Source organism: Salmo salar, chromosome ssa13 (genome assembly GCF_905237065.1).
Source record: "Salmo salar chromosome ssa13, Ssal_v3.1, whole genome shotgun sequence".
Classification (NCBI taxonomy): Eukaryota; Metazoa; Chordata; class Actinopteri; order Salmoniformes; family Salmonidae; genus Salmo; species Salmo salar.
In genome coordinates this window covers 46,575,561-46,595,595 of record NC_059454.1, presented here as the reverse complement: position 1 = coordinate 46,595,595, position 20,035 = coordinate 46,575,561, and the positions used below count along the sequence as shown (strand labels likewise).

Sequence of the window (20,035 nt, the reverse complement as noted above, 5' to 3'; positions counted from 1 at the left end):
GGCTGTTAGCTAGCTAACGTTACCTAACTACAAATGCATTTACAGTTACAACGATAAATACATCAATAGCTAGCTAACTAGCTAATATGAAGTTAGCAAGCTGGTGATATTTAATTAACTTAGCTTGCCATACAGTATGTAAAGTTATCTAACTAGTGAACATTACGTTAGCAGCTCATTTGAGTTAGCCTGTACACTCTGTAAGCTAACACACTTCTGTACATCGCGCTGTAACGCACAATTGACCTTATTTTAGCGCCCAAAAAACGTAATACTTCCAGGTCAACTGTAATATGAATACCATTGTAAAGCACAATTTCTCCCCTTTCCCCTGTCTCTGCATGATTGAAGAAGGCAATGAGCTCCGTCAGGTCTTTTTAAAAATGATGGGTGGGGAAGCGGAACCTTGTGCGTGATAGGGAAAGGGGAAGATAACACGGAACCCAAACCGGCTGTGCGCATGCACCATCGTGCATACATTTATTTTGTCCCCCTACACCAAACACGATCACGACACGCAGGTTAAAATATCAAAACAAACTCTGAACCAATGACATTAATTTGGGAACAGGTCGAAAAGCATTAAACATGAATGGCAATTTAGCTAGTTAGCTTGCACTTGCTAGCTAATTTGTCCTATTTAGTTAGCTTGCTGTTGCTAGCTAATTTGTCCTGGGATATAAACATGGAGTTGTTATTTTACCTGAAATGCACAAGGTCCTCTACTCCGCCAATTAATCCACACTTAAAACGGCCAACCGAATCGTTTCTACTCATCTCTCCTCCTTCCAGGCTTTTTCATCTTTGAATTTACATGGTGATTGGCATCTAAACTTTCATAATATTACCATGATGACCGGCAAAACATTTCATCTTTCAATCACCCACGTGGGTATAACCAATGAGGAGATGGCACGTTGGTACCTGCTTCTATAAACCAATGAGGAGATGGGAGAGGCAGGACTTACAGCGCGATCTGCGTCAGAAATAGAAAGGAGTTCTATTTTAGCCCTTGGCATTTGCAGACGCTCGTTGGCGCGAGCGAGCAGTGTGGGTGCAATAATTGAATAACATGGATTTCTAAATGTATTTTGCGACACTCGCGCACGCGACGTGTCCGGTCTGGTCAGCATGTAAGCGAAACGGCTTGTGGGGAAACCCCCCTCACCCTGTCCCTTTCTTATTTTTATCTGCGAGCGAAGCGCTACACCTGGTGGAGAGAGGCTGTACGACACAGAATGAGTTGCTTTATGTGTGCTGTACGTTACGTCATGACACATCACAATTTAACGTACAGCATCAGCGGGGTCAGTTTTTTCAACTTTTCTCCAATACTATGGGGTCATTACCATGTTAATCAACGCTTGAATAGAAACGTAGTTCACACCCCAGATTTTGATGCCAACACAGTCGCGACAGTCCCATTAGTTTTCATTGCAGCCTCGTTTGAATGCCGTGGTTCTGCAAATTTGTACGGAATTGGGTTAGTCAACAGTACATTTCTGTAGCAAGCAAGCTTATACATTATTTTTTATCATTTTCAAAATATATAGTATTTACTTACTTGAATAGGTTCTCCCACTGCCTCCGTTTTCAGGGTCCTTAGAGAAACTAAATAATGGAGAATCTTCCTGAAGTTTCCGGTGGTAGCAAACACAGCCAGCCATGTGGATAATTGGAGAACTTCCAACAGACTGACTTTGGTCTTCCAAAATGGTGCCTGGTGTGGTTGCTAGGTGATTTGTGACGCAACTGCAAGCCCTCTATAGAATTGTGTAGTATACTGTTTATTACTATACTACACACTGTAGTATCCCTTGATCATGTAGTGCTTACTGTAGAATTTTGCAGTATACTGTAGAATACTATACGACACACTGTAGTATCCCTTGATCATGTTGTGCTTACTGTAGAATTTTGCAGTATACTGTAGAATACTATACGACACACTGTAGGATCCCTCGATCATGTAGTGCTTACTATAGAATTATGTAGTATACTATAGAATACTATACGACACACTGTGGGATCCCTCGATCGTGTTGTGCTTACTATACCAATTCCCCTTCCCAATATCCCAATTTTTGCCACCCATGAGTGAGAAACCTACATGCCAAGTAAAGACCATATATTGGTGTTTCCTACATGTTGTAGAAAATAGCAGTAGTGCTGAACATAGCTGTTCAGATCCCAGTCCCAACTACTTACAGGTTATGGACAATTTGTGCTTTTAGTATTTGTCCAGTAGGTTTCCTCGATGAGAAAGCCCAAACAATTCCCGACTCAGGCAGCAAATGTACTTGTCCTCTTGCTCAGTTTGGCACCGGGGTCTCCCACTCTTTCTATTCTGGTTAGAGCCAATTTGCGCTGTTCTGTGAAGGGAGTAGTACACAGTGTTGTACCAGATCTTCAGTTTCTTGGCAATTTCTCCCATGGAATAGCCTTCATTTCTCAGAACAAGAATAGACTGACGAGTTTCAGAAGATAGTCCTTTGTTTCTGGCCATTTGAGCCTGTAATCAAACCCACAAATGATGATGCTCCAGATACTCAACTAGTCAAAAGAAGGCCAGTTTTATCGCTCCTTTAATCAGCACAACAGTTTTCAGCTGTGCTAACATAATTGCAAAAGGGTTTTCTAACGATCAATTAGCCTTTTAAAATGATAAACTTGGATTAGCTAACACAACGTGCCTTTGGAACACAGGAGTGATGGTTGCTGATAATGGGCCTCTGTAGATATTCCACTAAAAATCAGCAGTTTCCAGCTACAATAGTCATTTACAATGTCTACACTGTAATTCGGATCAATTTGATGTTATTTTTGCACACTCTTGGCATTCTCTCAACGAGCTTCACCTGGAGAGTATGCCAAGATTGTGCAAAGCTGTCATCAAGGCAAAGGGTGGCTATTTGAAGAATCTCAAATATGAAATATATTTTGGTTTATTTAACACTTTTTTGTTTGCTACATGATTCCATATGTGTTATTTCATAGTTTTGATGTCTTCACTATTATTCTACAATGTAGAAAATAGTACAAATTTTAACGGCCGTCGTCAGAAAGAGACCAAGGTGCAGCGGAGGATGTGTTCATCATAAAGGATTTAATTAATCGCATGAACACTACAAAATAAACGAAACGACCAGCAACAGTTCTGTCCGGTTACACACTAAACAGAAAACAATCACCTACAAACCCCAAAGGAAAAACAGGCTGCCTATGTATGACTCCCAATCAGCAACAACGAACTACAGCTGTTCCTGATTGAGAGCCAAACACTGCCAACCAAACAAACAAACCAACATAGAAAAATAAACATAGAACGCCCACCCATGTAACACCCTGGCCAAACCAAAATAGAGAACTAAAAACCCCTCTCTATGGCCAGGGCGTTACAATACCCCCCCCCCCCAAAGGTGCGGACTCCGGCCGCAAAACCTGACATTAAAGGGGAGGGTCCGGGTGGGCCTTCCTACAGCGGCGGCTCTGGTGCGGGCCGTGGACCCCGCTCCACCCTCGGCTTAGCCCACTTAGGTGGCGCCCCTGGCTGCGCCCGGCTGGCGGGCGACCCTGGCTGCGCCCGGCTGGCGGGCGACTCTGGCTGCGCCCAGCTGGCGGGCTACTCTGGCTGCGCCCGGCTGGCGGGCGGCTCCGGACAGGCGGGCGGCTCTGGCGGCTCCGGGACAGGCGGGCGGCTCTGGCGGCTCCGGACAGGCGGGCGGCTCTGGCAGCTCCGGACAGGCGGGCGGCTCTGGCGGCTCCGGACAGGCGGGCGGCTCTGGCGGCTCCGGACTGGCGGGCGGCTCAGGCGGCTCGGCCCAGGATTCACCAGGCTGGGGAGACATGCAGGAGGCCTGGCTCTGGGCGCAGGCACAGGACTCACCAGGCTGGGGAGACCCACAGGAGGCCTGGTCCTGGGAGGAGGCACAGGATAGACCAGGCTGGAGAGACCCCCTGGAAGCCTGGTCCGGGGAGGAGGCACAGGATAGACCAGGCTGGAGAGACCCCCTGGAGGCCTGGTCCTGGGAGGAGGCACAGGATAGACCAGGCTGGAGAGACCCACAGGAGGCCTGATGCGTGGTGCTGGAAGTGCCAGTTCGGGGACATGCACCTCAGGGTTAGTGCGGGGAGCGTGAACAGGCTGAGTTGGACTGGGCTGCCGCACTGGAAGCCTAATGCGTGGTGCTGGAAGTGCCAGTTCGGGGACACGCACCTCAGGGTTAGTGCGGGGAGCGGGAACAGGCTGAGTTGGACTGGGCTGCCGCACTGGAAGCCTGATGCGTGGTGCTGGTACTGGAAGTGCCAGTTTGGATACACGCACCTCAGAGCTAGTGCGAGGAGCAGGAATAGGACGAGTAGGACTGGGCTGACGCACTGGAGGCCTGGTGCGTGGGCCTGGTACTGTCTTTACCAGACGGCTAGCACGCACCTCAGGACAAGTATGAAGTACTAACTCAGGTGACATTATTTCTAGGACACGCTCTGCAGAGCGAATGCCGTGCCTAAAACACCAACACAATAGCTCTCTCATATTCTTCTCCTCCAATTTACCCATCAACTCCTTAACAGTCTCTGCTTTGCTCACCCTCCAATTTTACCCCGACTGGCTCTGGTTCCGTCCTCGGCTCCGCCGATCTGTCCATGTGCCCCCCCCAAAAAAATGATTGGGGCTGCCTCTCCGGTTTGAACGCTATTGGCGTTCCACTGTAATATTCCCGGTCCTCCTTTGCCTTCTTCCATGGGCCCACTCCGGCTCTGATCTCCTCCCAGGTCCACGAGTCCATACTGCCCCTCTCCTGGTGCTTCTCCTTCCTCCGCTGCTTGGTCTGTTGTTGGTGGGTGATTCTGTAACGGCCGTCGTCAGAAAGAGACCAAGGTGCAGCAGAGGATGTGTTCATCATAAAGGATTTAATGAATCGCATGAACACTACAAAATAAACAAAACGACCAGCAACAGTTCTGTCCGGTAAAAATAAACATCGAACCCCCACCCATGTAACACCCTGGCCTAACCAAAATAGAGAACTAAAAACCCCTCTCTATGGCCAGGGCATTACAAAAATAAAGAAAAACCCTTGAATGAGTAGGTGTTCTAAAACTTTTGACCGGTAGTGTATATATTTTTTCTGCACAACCACTGCGCAAAAAACACTACAGTGAATAATATAGTATCTAAATATAGTAATACTTCTATAGTATACTATAGGTTTTTTTCTTCATGTGTGCTGCCCTTCTTTATCAGGCTTTCGCAAAGGTTTGTAGTTGAATCTGTGCTTAGAATTCAATACTTAACTGAGGTACCTTACAGATGTTGTATGTATGGGGGACAGAGGAAGGCTTAGTCATTCAAAAATCATGTCAACCCCTATTTTTTCACATAGAGTGAGTCCATGTAATTTATTATGTGATTTGTTAAGCCACATTTTACTCATGAACTAATTTAGGCTTGCCTAAAAAAAGGTGCTGAATAATTACTCAATTACTATATTTTAGTTATGCATTTTGTATTTATTAACAAGACAAAATAGAAGGTTCTAAATACTTTTGAAAGGCACTGTATATTATCCAAGTTACTGTATTCATCAACTCAGAAAGAGCTTCTGGTTGTGGATGTGTGGTTTTGATTGTCTTACTTTTAGATAACATCACATATTCATCAACTCAGAAAGAGCTTCTGGTTGTGGATGTGTGGTTTTGATTGTCTTACTTTTAGATAACGTCACATATTCATCAACTCAGAAAGAGCTTCTGGTTGCGGATGTATGGTTTAGATTGTCTTACTTTTAGATAACATCACATATTCATCAACTCAGAAAGAGCTTCTGATTGTGGATGTGTGGTTTTGATTGTCTTACTTTTAGATAACGTCACATATTCATCAACTCAGAAAGAGCTTCTGGTTGCGGATGTGTGGTTTTGATTGTCTTACTTTTAGATAACATCACTGCAACTACATTGCTGACTCACATGATTTCAACATAGGAATGAGACTAAGATATTGTCACACATGCAGATTAAGTTACATAGTGCTAGTTTGAGCTGCAGCCAGCCAGGTCATAACAAAAATATGTGCATTAATAAAAATATCAGAATTTAAGCCATAGTTAAAAAAAAATTTTGATCCCATAGCTTTTGCTTGGAGTATACAGTATTTACAGAATATTGAATTATTGAAACTTAAAAGTCATACAATAAGTTTACACAAACATATTGCACATTTGAAATCACACTGAACTGTGAATTCACTTTGAGGTTTGTGTGTGTGTGTGTGTGTGTGTGTGTGTGTGTGTGTGTGTGTGTGTGTGTGTGTGTGTGTGTGTGTGTGTGTGTGTGTGTATATATGTATCCATGCATCTCTGTAAGTGGGTACGTTCGAGTGTGTGACTCAGTGATAAGGTCATTTGCCTGGGTAGAGCTCTACTCAGTAGCGGGTGCCAGCGCCTGTAGATGTCGTCTGTGATGGAAACCAGAACGTGGGCGACCCCCTCTGCCATCCCTCACTCTGTGGCCCGCCGTAAGTGCATTTCATAATCTGAAATAGAGGCGAGACTACGCTTCTCCGTGCCACCAAGTGACGGAAACCCCCTGTCATATGAATTAACTCCTGCTCTGCGTGATGGAATGGGCTGCAGTGGCTTAGGGCACATTAAGAAGCCTGTAATACTCTGCACTGTCTCCCTCCATCTCTCCCTCCATCGCTCTCTCCCTCCTCCCTCTCTCCTCTAGGCTTATCACATCTGGTTGCTGTTGAATCATGGGGAGAACATTGATATCAAATGGCACAGCTGTAACCTCCAGCACACTGCTGACAGGAGTGGGGGACTTGCTGGATGTGTGGAGGGGAGGTGTGTGTGACTATGTTGTGTCAGAATACTCATACTTGCGTCCTAAATAGTAGGCCGTTTGAGTATGCAAAAAAAATTAAGTTTTATAGTATGTGACATTTAGAAAATTAAGTATACTTTATGTAGTGTTTGAGAGATAAGCAGCATGTTATTATGCACACCTGGTTAAAAAGGTATGCATGTGTTCAGTACATGATATTGGAAATATGTAGCTGATTGGATGCGCATAGTTTTATTGGCAGGCCTCATTGGTTGTTGGCCAAGGTATTCAATTGTGTTTCCTTTGAGCGGGAGCAGATGGACTCGGCTTGGAACCGGCTATGTAGTATCTACTGTGATGTTAATGCTTTTTACTGTCGAGTTTCTCTTTACAATGACTAAAAAGAACCTGCTTCCATTACCCGGGGATGCTTTAAATGCCCGGATGTCATAATCGTTTCGGCTTTGACAATAGCTGATCAATTAGATATGGGGATGCACACAATGCATTGGAAGAGGGGCTGCGAGTTTTGAAAGCTAGATCTCCAAGCAAACAACAAAACAAAACAACTCGGAAGATGGCGAATAGCGAAGCTTCTGTGGTGGTGGTAGTAGTTTTTATTTATAACTATTATTTATTTATTTTCGGTCAAGTCCTTTTTTTAAAACCAAAGTGGATTTCTTTTCTAATTGAAAAGTGTTTCTTGTTTGTAATAAAACATTTTTTACATGATATTGGTACATCTTATGTTGGTGTGTGTGTGTATTACGTTCAACATTTCAACAACAAAAAATTACGCTCGCACATCTGAGCTATCTTGTTGCAGGTGCATGGTAACAATTTACATATGTTGATTATTTTTTTTACCTGCTCTTGCTAGTATCACTTTTTTATTCAAGCTTACGTTTCGGCCTCTTGGCCTTCATCAGAGCCTATTGCTTTCTTTTGAACGAAATTAACCATCTTTGGTAATGTAATAGTATTAACGTTTAACCGGTACTGCGTACCCCCACTATTTATTTTCCTGTTTGAACTTCATTGTGGGATGAGGTGAAATACTGCCTCAAGCCAGGGAGTAGAGCTGAAAGTTAACCTTCATGGAGCAACCTTGTTCATCCTAATATTTCATTTCTGGCAAAGACATAAAGAAGCACCTATGACCTAAAATTGAGCAAGGTACTATTCCATTGATTCCACTGTGCCAGGCAGCTCAATCATGTGCAGCTGAAGTATTTTGAAAGAAAACAAATACTATTTGAATGCAGGTCTGGATGAGAGCTTCTGCTGAATGACTGTAATGTAACATAGACGGTGTCTGAAATGGCATCTTATTCAATTCAATGGTCAAAAGTAGTGCACTGCATAAGGAATGTAGGATGCCATTGAAGACAGACAATGTAATGGACTCTCCCTTTGTTGTCTCTGCAGGCCAGTTGGCTGTGGGCACCTGTGAGATTGTGATGCTCAACAGAGACAGCAGCGTGCCAAGATGCACCATCGCACGTCAGACTGCCCGCTGTGCCTGCAGGAGAGGCCAGATCGCTGGCACCACGAAGGCCAGGCCAGCCTGCGTCGAAGGTGAGTGTCAACAATTGCGGTTAAGGCGGTATCTAGTGTTATAAAATTCAGGTAAAATCCACATATTTTTCAGAAATCCTCATTGGAGGATTTTGGATTTCATGCTTATCCCCTCCTGATTCTAGGAATCTTCCAACTGGAATTTCTGGAAAAATAAGGAATTTTGCAACCCTAGCAGTATCTCTCCATGATCATCTTCATCTTACATGGAGATCAACCACACTTGACCACCCCCCTGCCCCAGTCCGCACTGCTCTGCAGTACATAAACAACAGGACATATCTGGTGTATCTAGTACCACATAATCTTTGTAATACTGTCTCTGGCTCCGGCAATGCTAATTAACTAAGAGAGAACTATGATTCTAGAATAAGGAAATTGATTATTATTGGCTGCTAGAGTTGTAATGGTTCACCAAACCCACGGTTTGGTACGTATTGCGGTTTTGGGGTCACGGTTCGGTTTCAGTACATAGGGAAAATTAAATGCCAATGTTCAGCATTCACAATGTTCCTTGCATTGTCTGTTGTGACCAGATTGTTATGTTGGGCCTCACAAGTTTTCACTCTGATGCTGCATTTGTAACAATGTGGGAGGTGGGAATTTACCAGTTGTGAAGTCTTACATACCAGTCGGATGCATTCATGTGATTTGAACTCGTTGGGAAATGCTGATTGGCTAATGGCCAACAAGCTGTGCCAACCATAAACTAAAAGTACAGCTATCATACTTGTAAACAAATTATAGAGTTCAAAAACCATATTAATAGATTGCTTTTTATAAATAATGTTTCGTTGCATTTAACTGTCGAAAATGCGGTTATCGAGGCCATTTCATTAGTAGGTGACGTCAGAGGTCACTACATATTTTATATTTTAGTCATTTAGCAGACGCTCTTATCCAGAGCGACTTACAGTAGTGAATGCATAGGTTTCATTTCATGCATTTATTATTATTTTTTTTTGTACTGGCCCCCCCGTGGGAATCGAACCCACAACCCTGGCGTTGCAAACACCATGCTCTACCAACTGAGCCACAGGGAAGTGGGTGCTCAGGATGATCGTTTCAAGTTTTAATGTCAGATGCACAAGTACAGTGTAATGCCTTTCTTGCAAACGCAAAACCAAACAATTCAATAATCAAATAACAATGTAATACTAGAAAAAATTTAGATGCTCACCCCCTACCTCTGCCCTTGAACATAACCAGAGACCATCCTAGAGAAATTAACGACACTCGGGTGTGTCCCATTTACTCGTTATGATTTCCCTGTTAAAAGAGGTGCGTATTCTGTTGTCCTTTGCAGAAGCTTGACTTGTTTATCGTGTGTGGTCTTTTCCTGAGTGAATTTTTGAGACTTGGTGTTTGTTGTTTTTCAAGTATCTGTGATCCTGCAACTACCATTTCTCAGTAAAGTATTATGTTCATCCTTAACCACTGATTCCTCGTCTGGTCTCTCCTCTGCTCCTGGGTCCAACCTCACCACGTCACAGTAAGCTTCTGCCTCAACATGGTCCCAGCAGAGATCACCCAGATCCAGAATGCTAAAACCCACCAAGGAACACTGCTGGGGCTGCAGCAAGAACAACTCTCCCAAATATCGGAGACCCTTCGGACACTTACAGATTACCTCTAACCATGGCCCAACCCAGGAGGAGCCAATGCCCAAGTCTCATCGCCCAGTGCTACAAGCGTCGCCGTAGTTCCCCCAAGGAACCTGCACCGTGAACCCAAGATCCCAGCCCCCGAGTGCTATGACGGCCAGCTGGGAGGATGCAAGGGGGGGTTCCTCACTCAGCGCTCTCTGGTGTTAGAGCTACCGTCTCCTCGTTCCACACCGATCGAGCCATGATCTCCTACAACATCTCTCTACTCTCGAGCAAGGCCCTTGCGTGGGCAACGGCGGTGTGGGAATAGCAGCCACCATCCTGCAGTTCCATATTAGCCTTCACTGCCGAGCTGCGACGAGTCTTCAACCACGCAGTCGGCGGAAGAGAAGCGGCAAGCAGACTGTTCAACCTCCGCCAAGGGTCCAGACAAGTGGCTGATTTCGCCATTGAGTTCCGCACCCTCGCCGCAGAGAGGGTCTGTCTAACTCCATCAAAGATGAACTGGCCGCTCGGGAACTGGGAGAGGACCTCGAGTCCCTGATAATGCTGGACATCAGGATTGACAACTGCATCCGAGAACGTGTGAGACAGTGCCTTTTTGACACCAAACGCTCCGGTTTCCAGAGCACCCCAAGCCCCCCAGCCCAGCAATTAGGAGCCCAGGCAGCTGGGACGCATAAGTCTGAGCCCACAGGAACATGATAGGTGCATGTGCGGCGGCTGCTGTCTCTAATGCGAAGGTCTTGGCCATCTCCGTTCTACATGCCCAGAGTTGACGGGAAATGCCGGGGCTCACCTGGACAAGCTGTGCAGTTAGACCCCAGCTACCCGGTCACCGTCTGACACTACCCACAACCCTCTATTGGGATAACTGTCAGCACCACATTCAAGCCTTCGTGAACTCCGGGGACGCGGATAATTTCAATGACCAAGACTTCGCCAGAGAATTACAAATCCCCTGCGTGAAATCACCCATCCCTCTAGATTCAAGCCCTCAACGGACGCCCCATCGGCTCCGGCCAGGTGGAATATCAGACCAAGCCCATTCCACTGCAGGTTGGGGTGAACCACTCTGAGACTCTTCATTTTCTGTTGATTACTGCCCCCGAGAACCCCCTTATCCTAGGGTACCCCTGGCTAGTGCTACATAACCCACTATACTCCTGGTCCACGGGACATCTACTAGACTGGGGTAAGAACTGTCAGACTAGATGCCTCAGACCCCCACCAAGAGCCTCGCTGTTTTCCCGGCATCCATTGAAGACTAAGACTTTTCCCCTCTCCCTCCCAAAGACTTCGACCTCCGGGAGGCCTTCAGTAAGAGGCAATCCGCCACCATCCCTCCTCATCCATATGACTGCGCTATAAAACTCCTACCCAGCTCTACCCCTCCCCGGTGCCGTCTGTACTCCCTCTCGACCCCTGAAGCAACAGTCATGGACAATTACATCCGGGAGTCGCTGGAGGCAGGTTTCATTCGATCGTCTACATCCCCAGCTGCTGCAGGCTTCTTCTTCGTGGGAAAGGAGAATGGAGTTCTGCGTTCCTGCATCGATTACAGAGGGCTGAACAGGATTACGATTAAGAATTGTTACCCCCTTCCCCTGATGTCCACCACCTTGGAGTTGGCCTATGGGGCCCAATTCTTCACCAAACTGGACCTCCGCAACGCTTACAATCTGGTGAGACTCAGGGAGGGAGATGGATGAATGGAAGACTGCCCAAGTGGCCACTATGAGTATTTAGTCATGCCATTCTGATTATCGAACTCACAGGCAGTCTTCCAAGCATTGGTCAATGACACGCTTAGGGATATGTTGAATCGGTTCGTCTTTGTTTACCTCGGCGACATCCTGACCTTCTCCAAGATCCTTTCGGAACACATCCTGCACGTCCACCAAGTCCTACTGCAGAGTCAACTATACATCAAGATAGAGAAGTGTGAGTTCCATGTATCCAAAGTTTCTTTCCTGGGCCACATTATGTCTACCGCAGGCATCCAAATGGACCCTGTAAAGGTGAGGCGGTCGCCGACTGGCCCTATCCAGCCTCACTCAAACAAGTTCAGCGATTCCTTGGGTTTGTCAATTTTTACAGGTGTTTTATACGCAACTTTGTTGCGTTGGCAGCACCTCTCACGGCCCTAACCCGCAAGTCCCAGAACCATTTTTGCTGGACCCCCGAGGCTGACAGGGCGTTTGGGGAGCTCAAAGGACGTTCCACCTCCGGACCCATCCTCATCCATCCTGATCCTACCCGTCCCTTCGTGGTAGAGGTGGACACCTCGGATACCGGAGCACGGGCGGTCCTTTCACAGCGGAACGAGGAGGACAAGAAACTGTGCCTTTCTCTCCAAGTGGTTCTCGCCAGCGGAACGCAACTACGATGTAGGAAACTGGAAGCTCTTGGCAGTTAAGTGGGCCCTTGAGCGGTGGAGACAATGGTTGGATGGGGCACCTCATCCTTTCGTGATCTGGACGGACCATAAGAACTTGGTCTCCATTCAAGAAGCCAAGAGGTTGAATTGCAGTAATCAAGATTTGAGTGTGCGCATAAGATTTAGTTGTTTACCATAATAGCCTGAAAAAAATCAGGCTATAAATTCAGCTGTTTTACTCAAAAGGCATAGGCCTACAATGCAGTGTAGTGTTTATCTGGTAAATATTTGTTTAATTTATTCCTTCAGGTTGACAGTGCAGACTGAACCAAAGTCCCTGTACCGGACAGTTCGGTACAAATACATGTACTGTTACACCCCTACTGGCTGCCTGTCGCAGAACTCGTGCGCCGTTAATAGCCAGTCCATTAAACAGGGACCTGTTGCTCAGTGGCTGCCACTATGGAGAACGGGAATGCTTTCTATCATTACATCTCTTAATGGAATTACAGCATAGAGTTGTAGTGAAGGGTGGTGCTGTCGAAAGGAAATACCCACCACAGCGCAAATGCAATTGATCACTACTTGTGTTACCGTAGTGGATTTGGGAACTTTGCCTGTAAATTTAATTGTGGAGGTAAATGGAAATGTAGAGGACTTCATGGTTTGATGGTTATTCACATTCTCTTTCTATCATTTTCTCCTGCTCCCCCCCCACCTCACTGTACTTGTGCCTGTGACATTAAAACTTGAAACTATCATCTTGAGCACCCTCTTCTCCCACATGGTGACCTCTCATGTCACCTACTAAAGAAATGGCCTCGATAATGGCATTTATGACAGTTAAATGCAGTCTGGGTGGGGGGCCGTGATGACATGATGACAGGTGTCACAGCTCTCCCTATGTGACTACTTTACCCCTATTTTCCTATTGGACACGACCCAGCTGATTCAGTCCATCTTCCAGCCAGGCTTTGCTATAGCGCTCTGTTGGTCCTTCTGATGCACACTTTGAAAACTCAGCTCTGGCTGTCACATAATATACTCACTGCTACGTTTATGAATGACTGATCAATCTATGCTTTGTTATGTCTGATGGATCGTGCTGACAATCCAATTCGCAGAGGGAAATTGGAGTGTCGGGCTGGATAGCTGGGCTTTTTCAGCAGATGAAGGAATTGAGCAGTAAGCTAAAGGGAAATTTGAATGCTTTTTTCATTAAAGCTAGGCCTATGTGGTCTTTGAATCCCTTTTTTACCCTTTCCTATTTCTAATATGGTATTGGAAAACAGTTGGTGTTCAGTCAGCCATTGTTCTGTGTGTGTGCGTGCTGGTGTGCATACTGGCATGTGTGTGCACGACCATGCTAAGTCCCATGGAATGACAGATCTATACAGGACAGCAGTATCCAGCTCAAAGGGCCAACCTGACACACCCAATTATTGAAAACATGGACAAGGGGTTATCCTTTACTGACATCATGTCACAATCACTAGGGACACAAACTCATTCACTCTCATTGGGGACATTTGCCACTGTAGTCAAAATCAAATCAAATCAAATGTATTTATGTAGCCCTTCGTACATCAGCTGATATCTCAAAGTGCTGTACAGAAACCCAGCCTAAAACCCCAAACAGCAAGCAATGCATGTGAAAGAAGCACGGTGGCTAGGAAAAACTCCCTAGGAAAAACTCCCTAGAAAGGCCAAAACCTAGGAAGAAACCTAGAGAGGACCTAGTCCCTCTCTTTCAATTTGCCCACCATCATAAAGTCAGAAAGACCTTTTGATAAACCGAAATGAACAATAGTTCATGCCAGGTCCTGAGAGGACCGATTTAATCTTTGAGCCGACTTGAACACACACAAACACACACACCCAGTGTGAGGAACAATCAGTGTTAATTAGTGTCAACAAAGGCTAATGGTAATTTATTGTTTTCCGGACAGATTATACAGAGAGCACAAGAGTGGCCATCATTACATTACGTCTAGACTGATGACATTCAAGGATCTAATCAAGAACCCCTGATTGTGAAATACTTCTTTCACTCTCTCTCGCTCTCTTCCTCTATCTAGATGTCTATCATCTCTCTCCCCGCCTCTCTCTCTCTCTTCACTCTCTCATACTCTCCTTGCTCTCTGCTTTTTATTACTGTTAAAATGCACTAAAGTATGAATTTAAAGGTGGATATACAGTAGCTCAATCGAGCTTGGTTCTAACTCTTGGTCCCACCCTTTCTCTGTCTCGCTGTCTCTCTCTCCCTTCTCTCTGTCTCCTCAGTGCGTATCGTGAGGAGTAGACAGTGGTGTGAGATGGCGCCCTGCTTGGAGGGAGAGATGTGTGGCCTCCTCTTCAACCGCTCTGGTTGGACCTGTACCAAAGCCAGTGGCCACATCAAGACAGTCATGGTAAGACGTAGCCTTACAGAGTCATGTATGGAGTACATATTGAAGCATGCAACTTCCCATTAGCATTGTAACAGGAATGGAGAAAAGGGGAATTTACATGGATTTTGAATAATGTGGATCTGTATCTGTGCTGTTATCATTTGGTTGTAAATTACTTTGATACACAATTATGATACAATAAGTGAGAAACATAGAGAAAGAGAGTGTGTGCATGCATAAATAAATCATATTTCTCCTGTTCCCAAGTCCACATTTTGCCTACATTTGGTGTATCATTTTACTGCAAGAAATGCCAAAATCATGCTGGAGTTATTATTAAGGCTATAGCCCTATTTGCACGGGACTAGTTGGTTATGTAGCCTATTTATTGCCCCAGAACATCTATTATTCCAGAGGACGATTTGGATGGGATGCTTTTAATCTGCCCCCTGTAATAAAAAATAAAGAAAAAATTTACAGTTACGTTTTCTACATGTGAAGATATTTCAACTAGTCCAGACGATAACAGGCTACACTGATAATGTGGCCATAATATTTGAATTGAGGATGTGATCATTTGGATATTTTAGCGATCCACAGTAGAAGACGTCCCAAATACATCCAAGATGGCGTAGCAGTCAGACGTCTTTGTCCTTTGTCTTGTCGTGTCCCATGTATATATATTTTTCTTCGCATATCTTTTTTATATTTTTGTAAACCTCAACTTCAAAATACTCTCCTGCAACCCGCCTCACCCAATGTGGTGTGGATCTGTTTTTTCTAAAGTATTTTTATTTACCTCTGAACCGGAATCCCCCAACAGAAGCTAGCCAGCTCACTAGCTAGTAGCTAACCACTGCTAGCGGTCATCAGCTAACCTTTAGCTCGGAAAGCTCTCACCAGTTTGTACAACGCGACTCAAACCAGAGCATACCAGACCTATTTTCTCTCCATATCCCTGGATTCCTACTGCAAGCTCTGAACCTTTTCACCGGATCATCGCAGCTAGCTAGCTGCAATCCGAGTGACTACTCCTGGCTAACGTCTGTCCCGAAGCAAGCACCAATTAGCCTGGAGCTAGCCCATGCTAGGCCCATTCTCCCGGCTAGCTGAAGAGGTCCATCAGCCACTCCTGGGCTACAAATCCCGGACCCCTTATACTGCCGGTACGGGGTATGGAACCCCACCGATCCTTCACGACTGGACTACCGACATCACCTGCTCGAGGGGTACTCAACTGGCCCATATGCAGCGATGTCCCCTGAATGCCCATCTGCTATCCGCGGCCCGCTAGCTGTCTAGAGCATATTGGACTGTTAGCTGAATAGATCCATCGGCCAATTTCTTGGGCCACTATACCTATTTTGCCAATTGGACTTGGACCCCTCTGCTACTCGGAATCCTACTAATCCATCACGACTGGTCCATCGACGTCACCGCACGCGGAGGCTAAAACAGACTTTCCTCTGTTGCGATGTCCTTCTAAGGCCTTTCTGCTAGCTTGCTAGCCCCGGCCTGCTAGCTGTTTGAATCGCCGTGTCTCCAACCAGCCCAACCACTCACTGGACCCCTATGATCACTCGGCAACGCATGCCTCTCCCTAATATCAATATGCCTTGTCCATTACAGTCTTGGTTCATGATTATTGTCTTATTTCACTGTAGAGCCTCTAGCCCTGCTTAATATGCCTTAACCTACCATTTAGTTCCAACTCCTACATATGCGGTGACATCACCTGGTTTAAACATCTCTAGAGACAATATCTCTCTCATCATTACTCATTGCCTAGGTTTACCTCTAATGTACTCACCTCCTACCTTACCTTTGTCTGTACATTATGCCTTGAACTTATTCTATTGCGCCCAGAAACCTGCTCTTTTAACTCTCTGTTCCGAATGTACTAGACGACCAGTTCGTATAGCCTTTAGCCGTACCCTTACCCTACTCCTCCTCTGACCCTCTGGTGATGTAGAGGTTAATCCAGGCCCTGCAGTGCCTAGCTCCACTCCTACTCCCCAGGTGCTCTCATTTGTTGACTTCTGTAACCATAAAAGCCTTGGTTTCATGCATGTTACATTAGAAGCCTCCTCCCTAAGTTTGTTTAATTCACTGCTTTAGCACACTGCCAACCCGGATGTCCTAGCCATGTCTGAATCCTGGCTTAGGAAGACCAAAAACCCTGAAATTTCCATCCCTAACTACAACATCTTCCGACAAGATAGAACTGCCAAAGGGGGCGGTGTTGCAATCTACTGCAGAGATAGCCTGCAGAGTTCTGTCTTACTATTCAGGTCGGTACCCAAACAATTCAAGCTTCTACTTTTAAAAATCCACCTTTCCAGAAACATGTCTCTCACCGTTGCCGCTTGCTATAGACCACCCTCTGCCCCCAGCTGTGCCCTGGACACCATATGTGAGTTGATTGCCCCCATATATCTTCAGAGCTCGTGCTGCTAGGTGACCTAAACTGGGACATGCTTAACACCCCGGCCATCCTACAATCTAAGCTTGATGGCCTCAATCTCACACAAATTATCAATGGGAGGTAAGAGTCTCCAGCTTCAGAGATTTTTGCTGTTCGTTCCAGTCATTGGCAGCAGAGAACTGGAAGGAAAGGCGAACAAAGGAAGATTTGGCTTTGGGGGTGACCAGTGAGATATACCTGCTGGAGTGCATGCTACGGGTGGGTGCTGCTATGGTGACCAGTGAACTGAGATAAGGTGGGGCTTTACCTTGCAGAGACTTGTAGATGACCTGGAGCCAGTGGGTTTGGCGACGAGTATGAAGCGAGGGCCAGCCAATGAGAGAATACAGGTCACCGTGGTGGGTAGTATATGGGGCTTTGGTGACAAAACAGATGGCACTGTGATAGACTGCATCCAATTTGTTGAGTAGAGTGTTGGAGGCTATTTTGTAAATGACATCGCTGAAGTCAAGGATCGGTAGGATGGTCAGTTTTACGAGGGTATGTTTGGCAGCATGAGGGAAGGATGCTTTGTTGGGAAATAGGGAGCCAATTCTAGATTTAATTTTGGATTGGAGATGTTTAATGTGAGTCTGGAAGGAGATTTAACAGTCTAACCAGACACCTAGGTATTTGTAGTTGTCCACATATTCTAAGTCAGAACCGTCCAGAGTAGTGATGCTGGACGGTCGGGCAGGTGCAGGCAGCGATCAGCTGAAGAGCATGCATTTAGTTTTACTTGCATTTAAGAGCAGTTGGAGGCCACGGAAGGAGAGTTGTATGGCATTGAAGCTCATCTGGAGGTTAGTTTACATAGTGTCCAACGAAGGGCCAGAGGTATACAGAATGGTGTCGTCTGCGTAGAGGTGGATCAAAGAATCACCAGCAGCGAGAGCGACATCATTGATGTATACAGAGAAGAGTCGGCCCGAGAATTGAACCCTGTGGCACCCCCATAGAGACTGCCAGAGGTCCGGACAACAGGTCCTCCGATTTGACACACTGAACTCTATCGGAGAAGTAGTTGGTGAACCAAGTGGGGCAATCATTTGAGAAACCAAGGCTGTTGAGTCTGCCAATAAGAATGTTGTGTTTGACAGAGTCAAAAGCCTTAGCCAGATCGATGAATACGGCTGCACAGTAATGTCTCTTATCAATGACGGTTATGATATCGTTTAGGACTTTGAGCGGGGCTGAGGTGCACCCATGACCAGCTCTGAAACCAGATTGCATAACGGAGAAGGTACGGTGGGATTCGAAATGGTCGGTAATCTGTTTGTTAACTTGGCTTTCAAAGACCTTAGAAAGGCAGGGTAGAATAGATATAGGTCTGTAGCAGTTTGGGTCTAGAGTGTCTCCCCCTTTAAAGAGGGGGATGACTGCGGCAGCTTTCCAATCTATGGGAATCTCAGACAATACGAAAGCGGTTGAACAGGCTAGTAATAGGGGTTGCAACAATTTCGGCAGATAATTTTAGAAAGAAAGGGTCCAGATTGTCTAGCCCGGCTGATTTGTAGGGGTCCAGATTTTGCAGCTCTTTCAGAACATCAGCTATGTGGATTTGGGTGAAGGAGAAGTGGGGGAGGTTTGGGCAAGTTGCTGTGGGGAGCGCAGGGCTTTTGACCAGGGTAGGGGTAGCCAGGTGGAAGGCATAGCCAGCCGTAGAATAATGCTTATTGAAATTCTCAATTATTGTGGATGTATCGGTAGTGACAGTGTTTCCTAGCCTCAGTGCAGTGGGCAGCTGGGAGGAGGTGCTCTTATTCTCCATGGACTTTACAGTGGCCCAGAACTTTTTTGAGTTTGTACTACAGGATGCAAATTTCTGTTTGAAGAAGCTAGCCTTAGCTTTCCTAACTGCCTGTATATATTGGTTCCTACACCTCGCGGCGTTGTGCCATGCAATAAGGGCTCTCTATAATACTGTACGCTTTCTTGAATTTGTTCTGGATTTGGGGACTGTGAAAAGACCCCTGGTGGCATGTCTGGTGGGATAAGTGTGTGTGTCAGAGCTGTGTGTAAGTTGACTATGCAAATAATTTGGGATTTGCAACACATTCATTTTTCTTATAAAAAGAAGTGATGCAGTCAGTCTCTCCTCAACTCTTAGCCAAGAGAGATTGGCATGCATAGTATTTATATCAGCCCTCTGATTGCAATTAAGAGCAAAACATGCCGCTCTGTTCTGGGCCAGCTGCAGCTGAACTAGGTCTTTCCTTGCAGCACTGGACCACACGAATGGACAATAATCAAGCTTAGACAAAACTAGAGGCTGCAGAACTTGCTTTTTTGAGTGTGGTGTCAAAAAAGCAGAGCATCTCTTTATTACGGCTAGACCTCTCCCCATCTTTACAACCATTGAATCTATATTCAATATTCAGTAAGATGGCGCCGGAAAGAAGGCAGACGTTTTACGTGCCTCCAACCTATTATGTTTTTTATTAGTTCATTTGCGTTGTTTGTAACTTGTTTTTAAACTTATTTTGTACTTAAAGGAAAAAAATGATTCTGCCAGTCCGTGATGAGTAATCGCAGTCCTGATGTCCAGAAGTTATTTTCGGTCATAAGAGACGGTAGCGGTAACATTAACCTCTATGGGCTAGGTGGGACGCTAGCGTCCCACCCGTGGTGCACTCCATCAACAGCAGGTGCATTTCAAGAGCGGCAAATTTGAATCCAAATAAATGTCAAAATTCAAATTTTTCAAACATACAACTATTTTACACCCTTTGAAAGATAAACATCTCCTTAATCTAACCACGTTTTACGATTTCAAAAAGGTTTTACG

The 20,035-nt window shown here is 45.6% G+C and overlaps 1 protein-coding gene and 1 non-coding gene across 2 annotated transcripts in view; both read left to right on the top strand.

Moving 5' to 3' along the window:
* Positions 1-20,035, top strand: part of LOC106566952 (chemokine-like protein TAFA-5) — a 65,089-nt gene that overhangs the window by 19,701 nt on the left and 25,353 nt on the right. Inside the window, exons 2-3 of the mRNA XM_045693335.1 lie at positions 8,257-8,406; positions 14,677-14,804. Of these exons, the coding sequence (XP_045549291.1) occupies positions 8,257-8,406; positions 14,677-14,804 (278 nt within the window). The remainder of the gene's footprint in view (positions 1-8,256; positions 8,407-14,676; positions 14,805-20,035) is intronic.
* Positions 2,217-2,271, top strand: LOC123726255 (U7 small nuclear RNA). The gene has a single exon (XR_006758646.1). It is a non-coding gene; the product is annotated as a U7 small nuclear RNA (small nuclear RNA).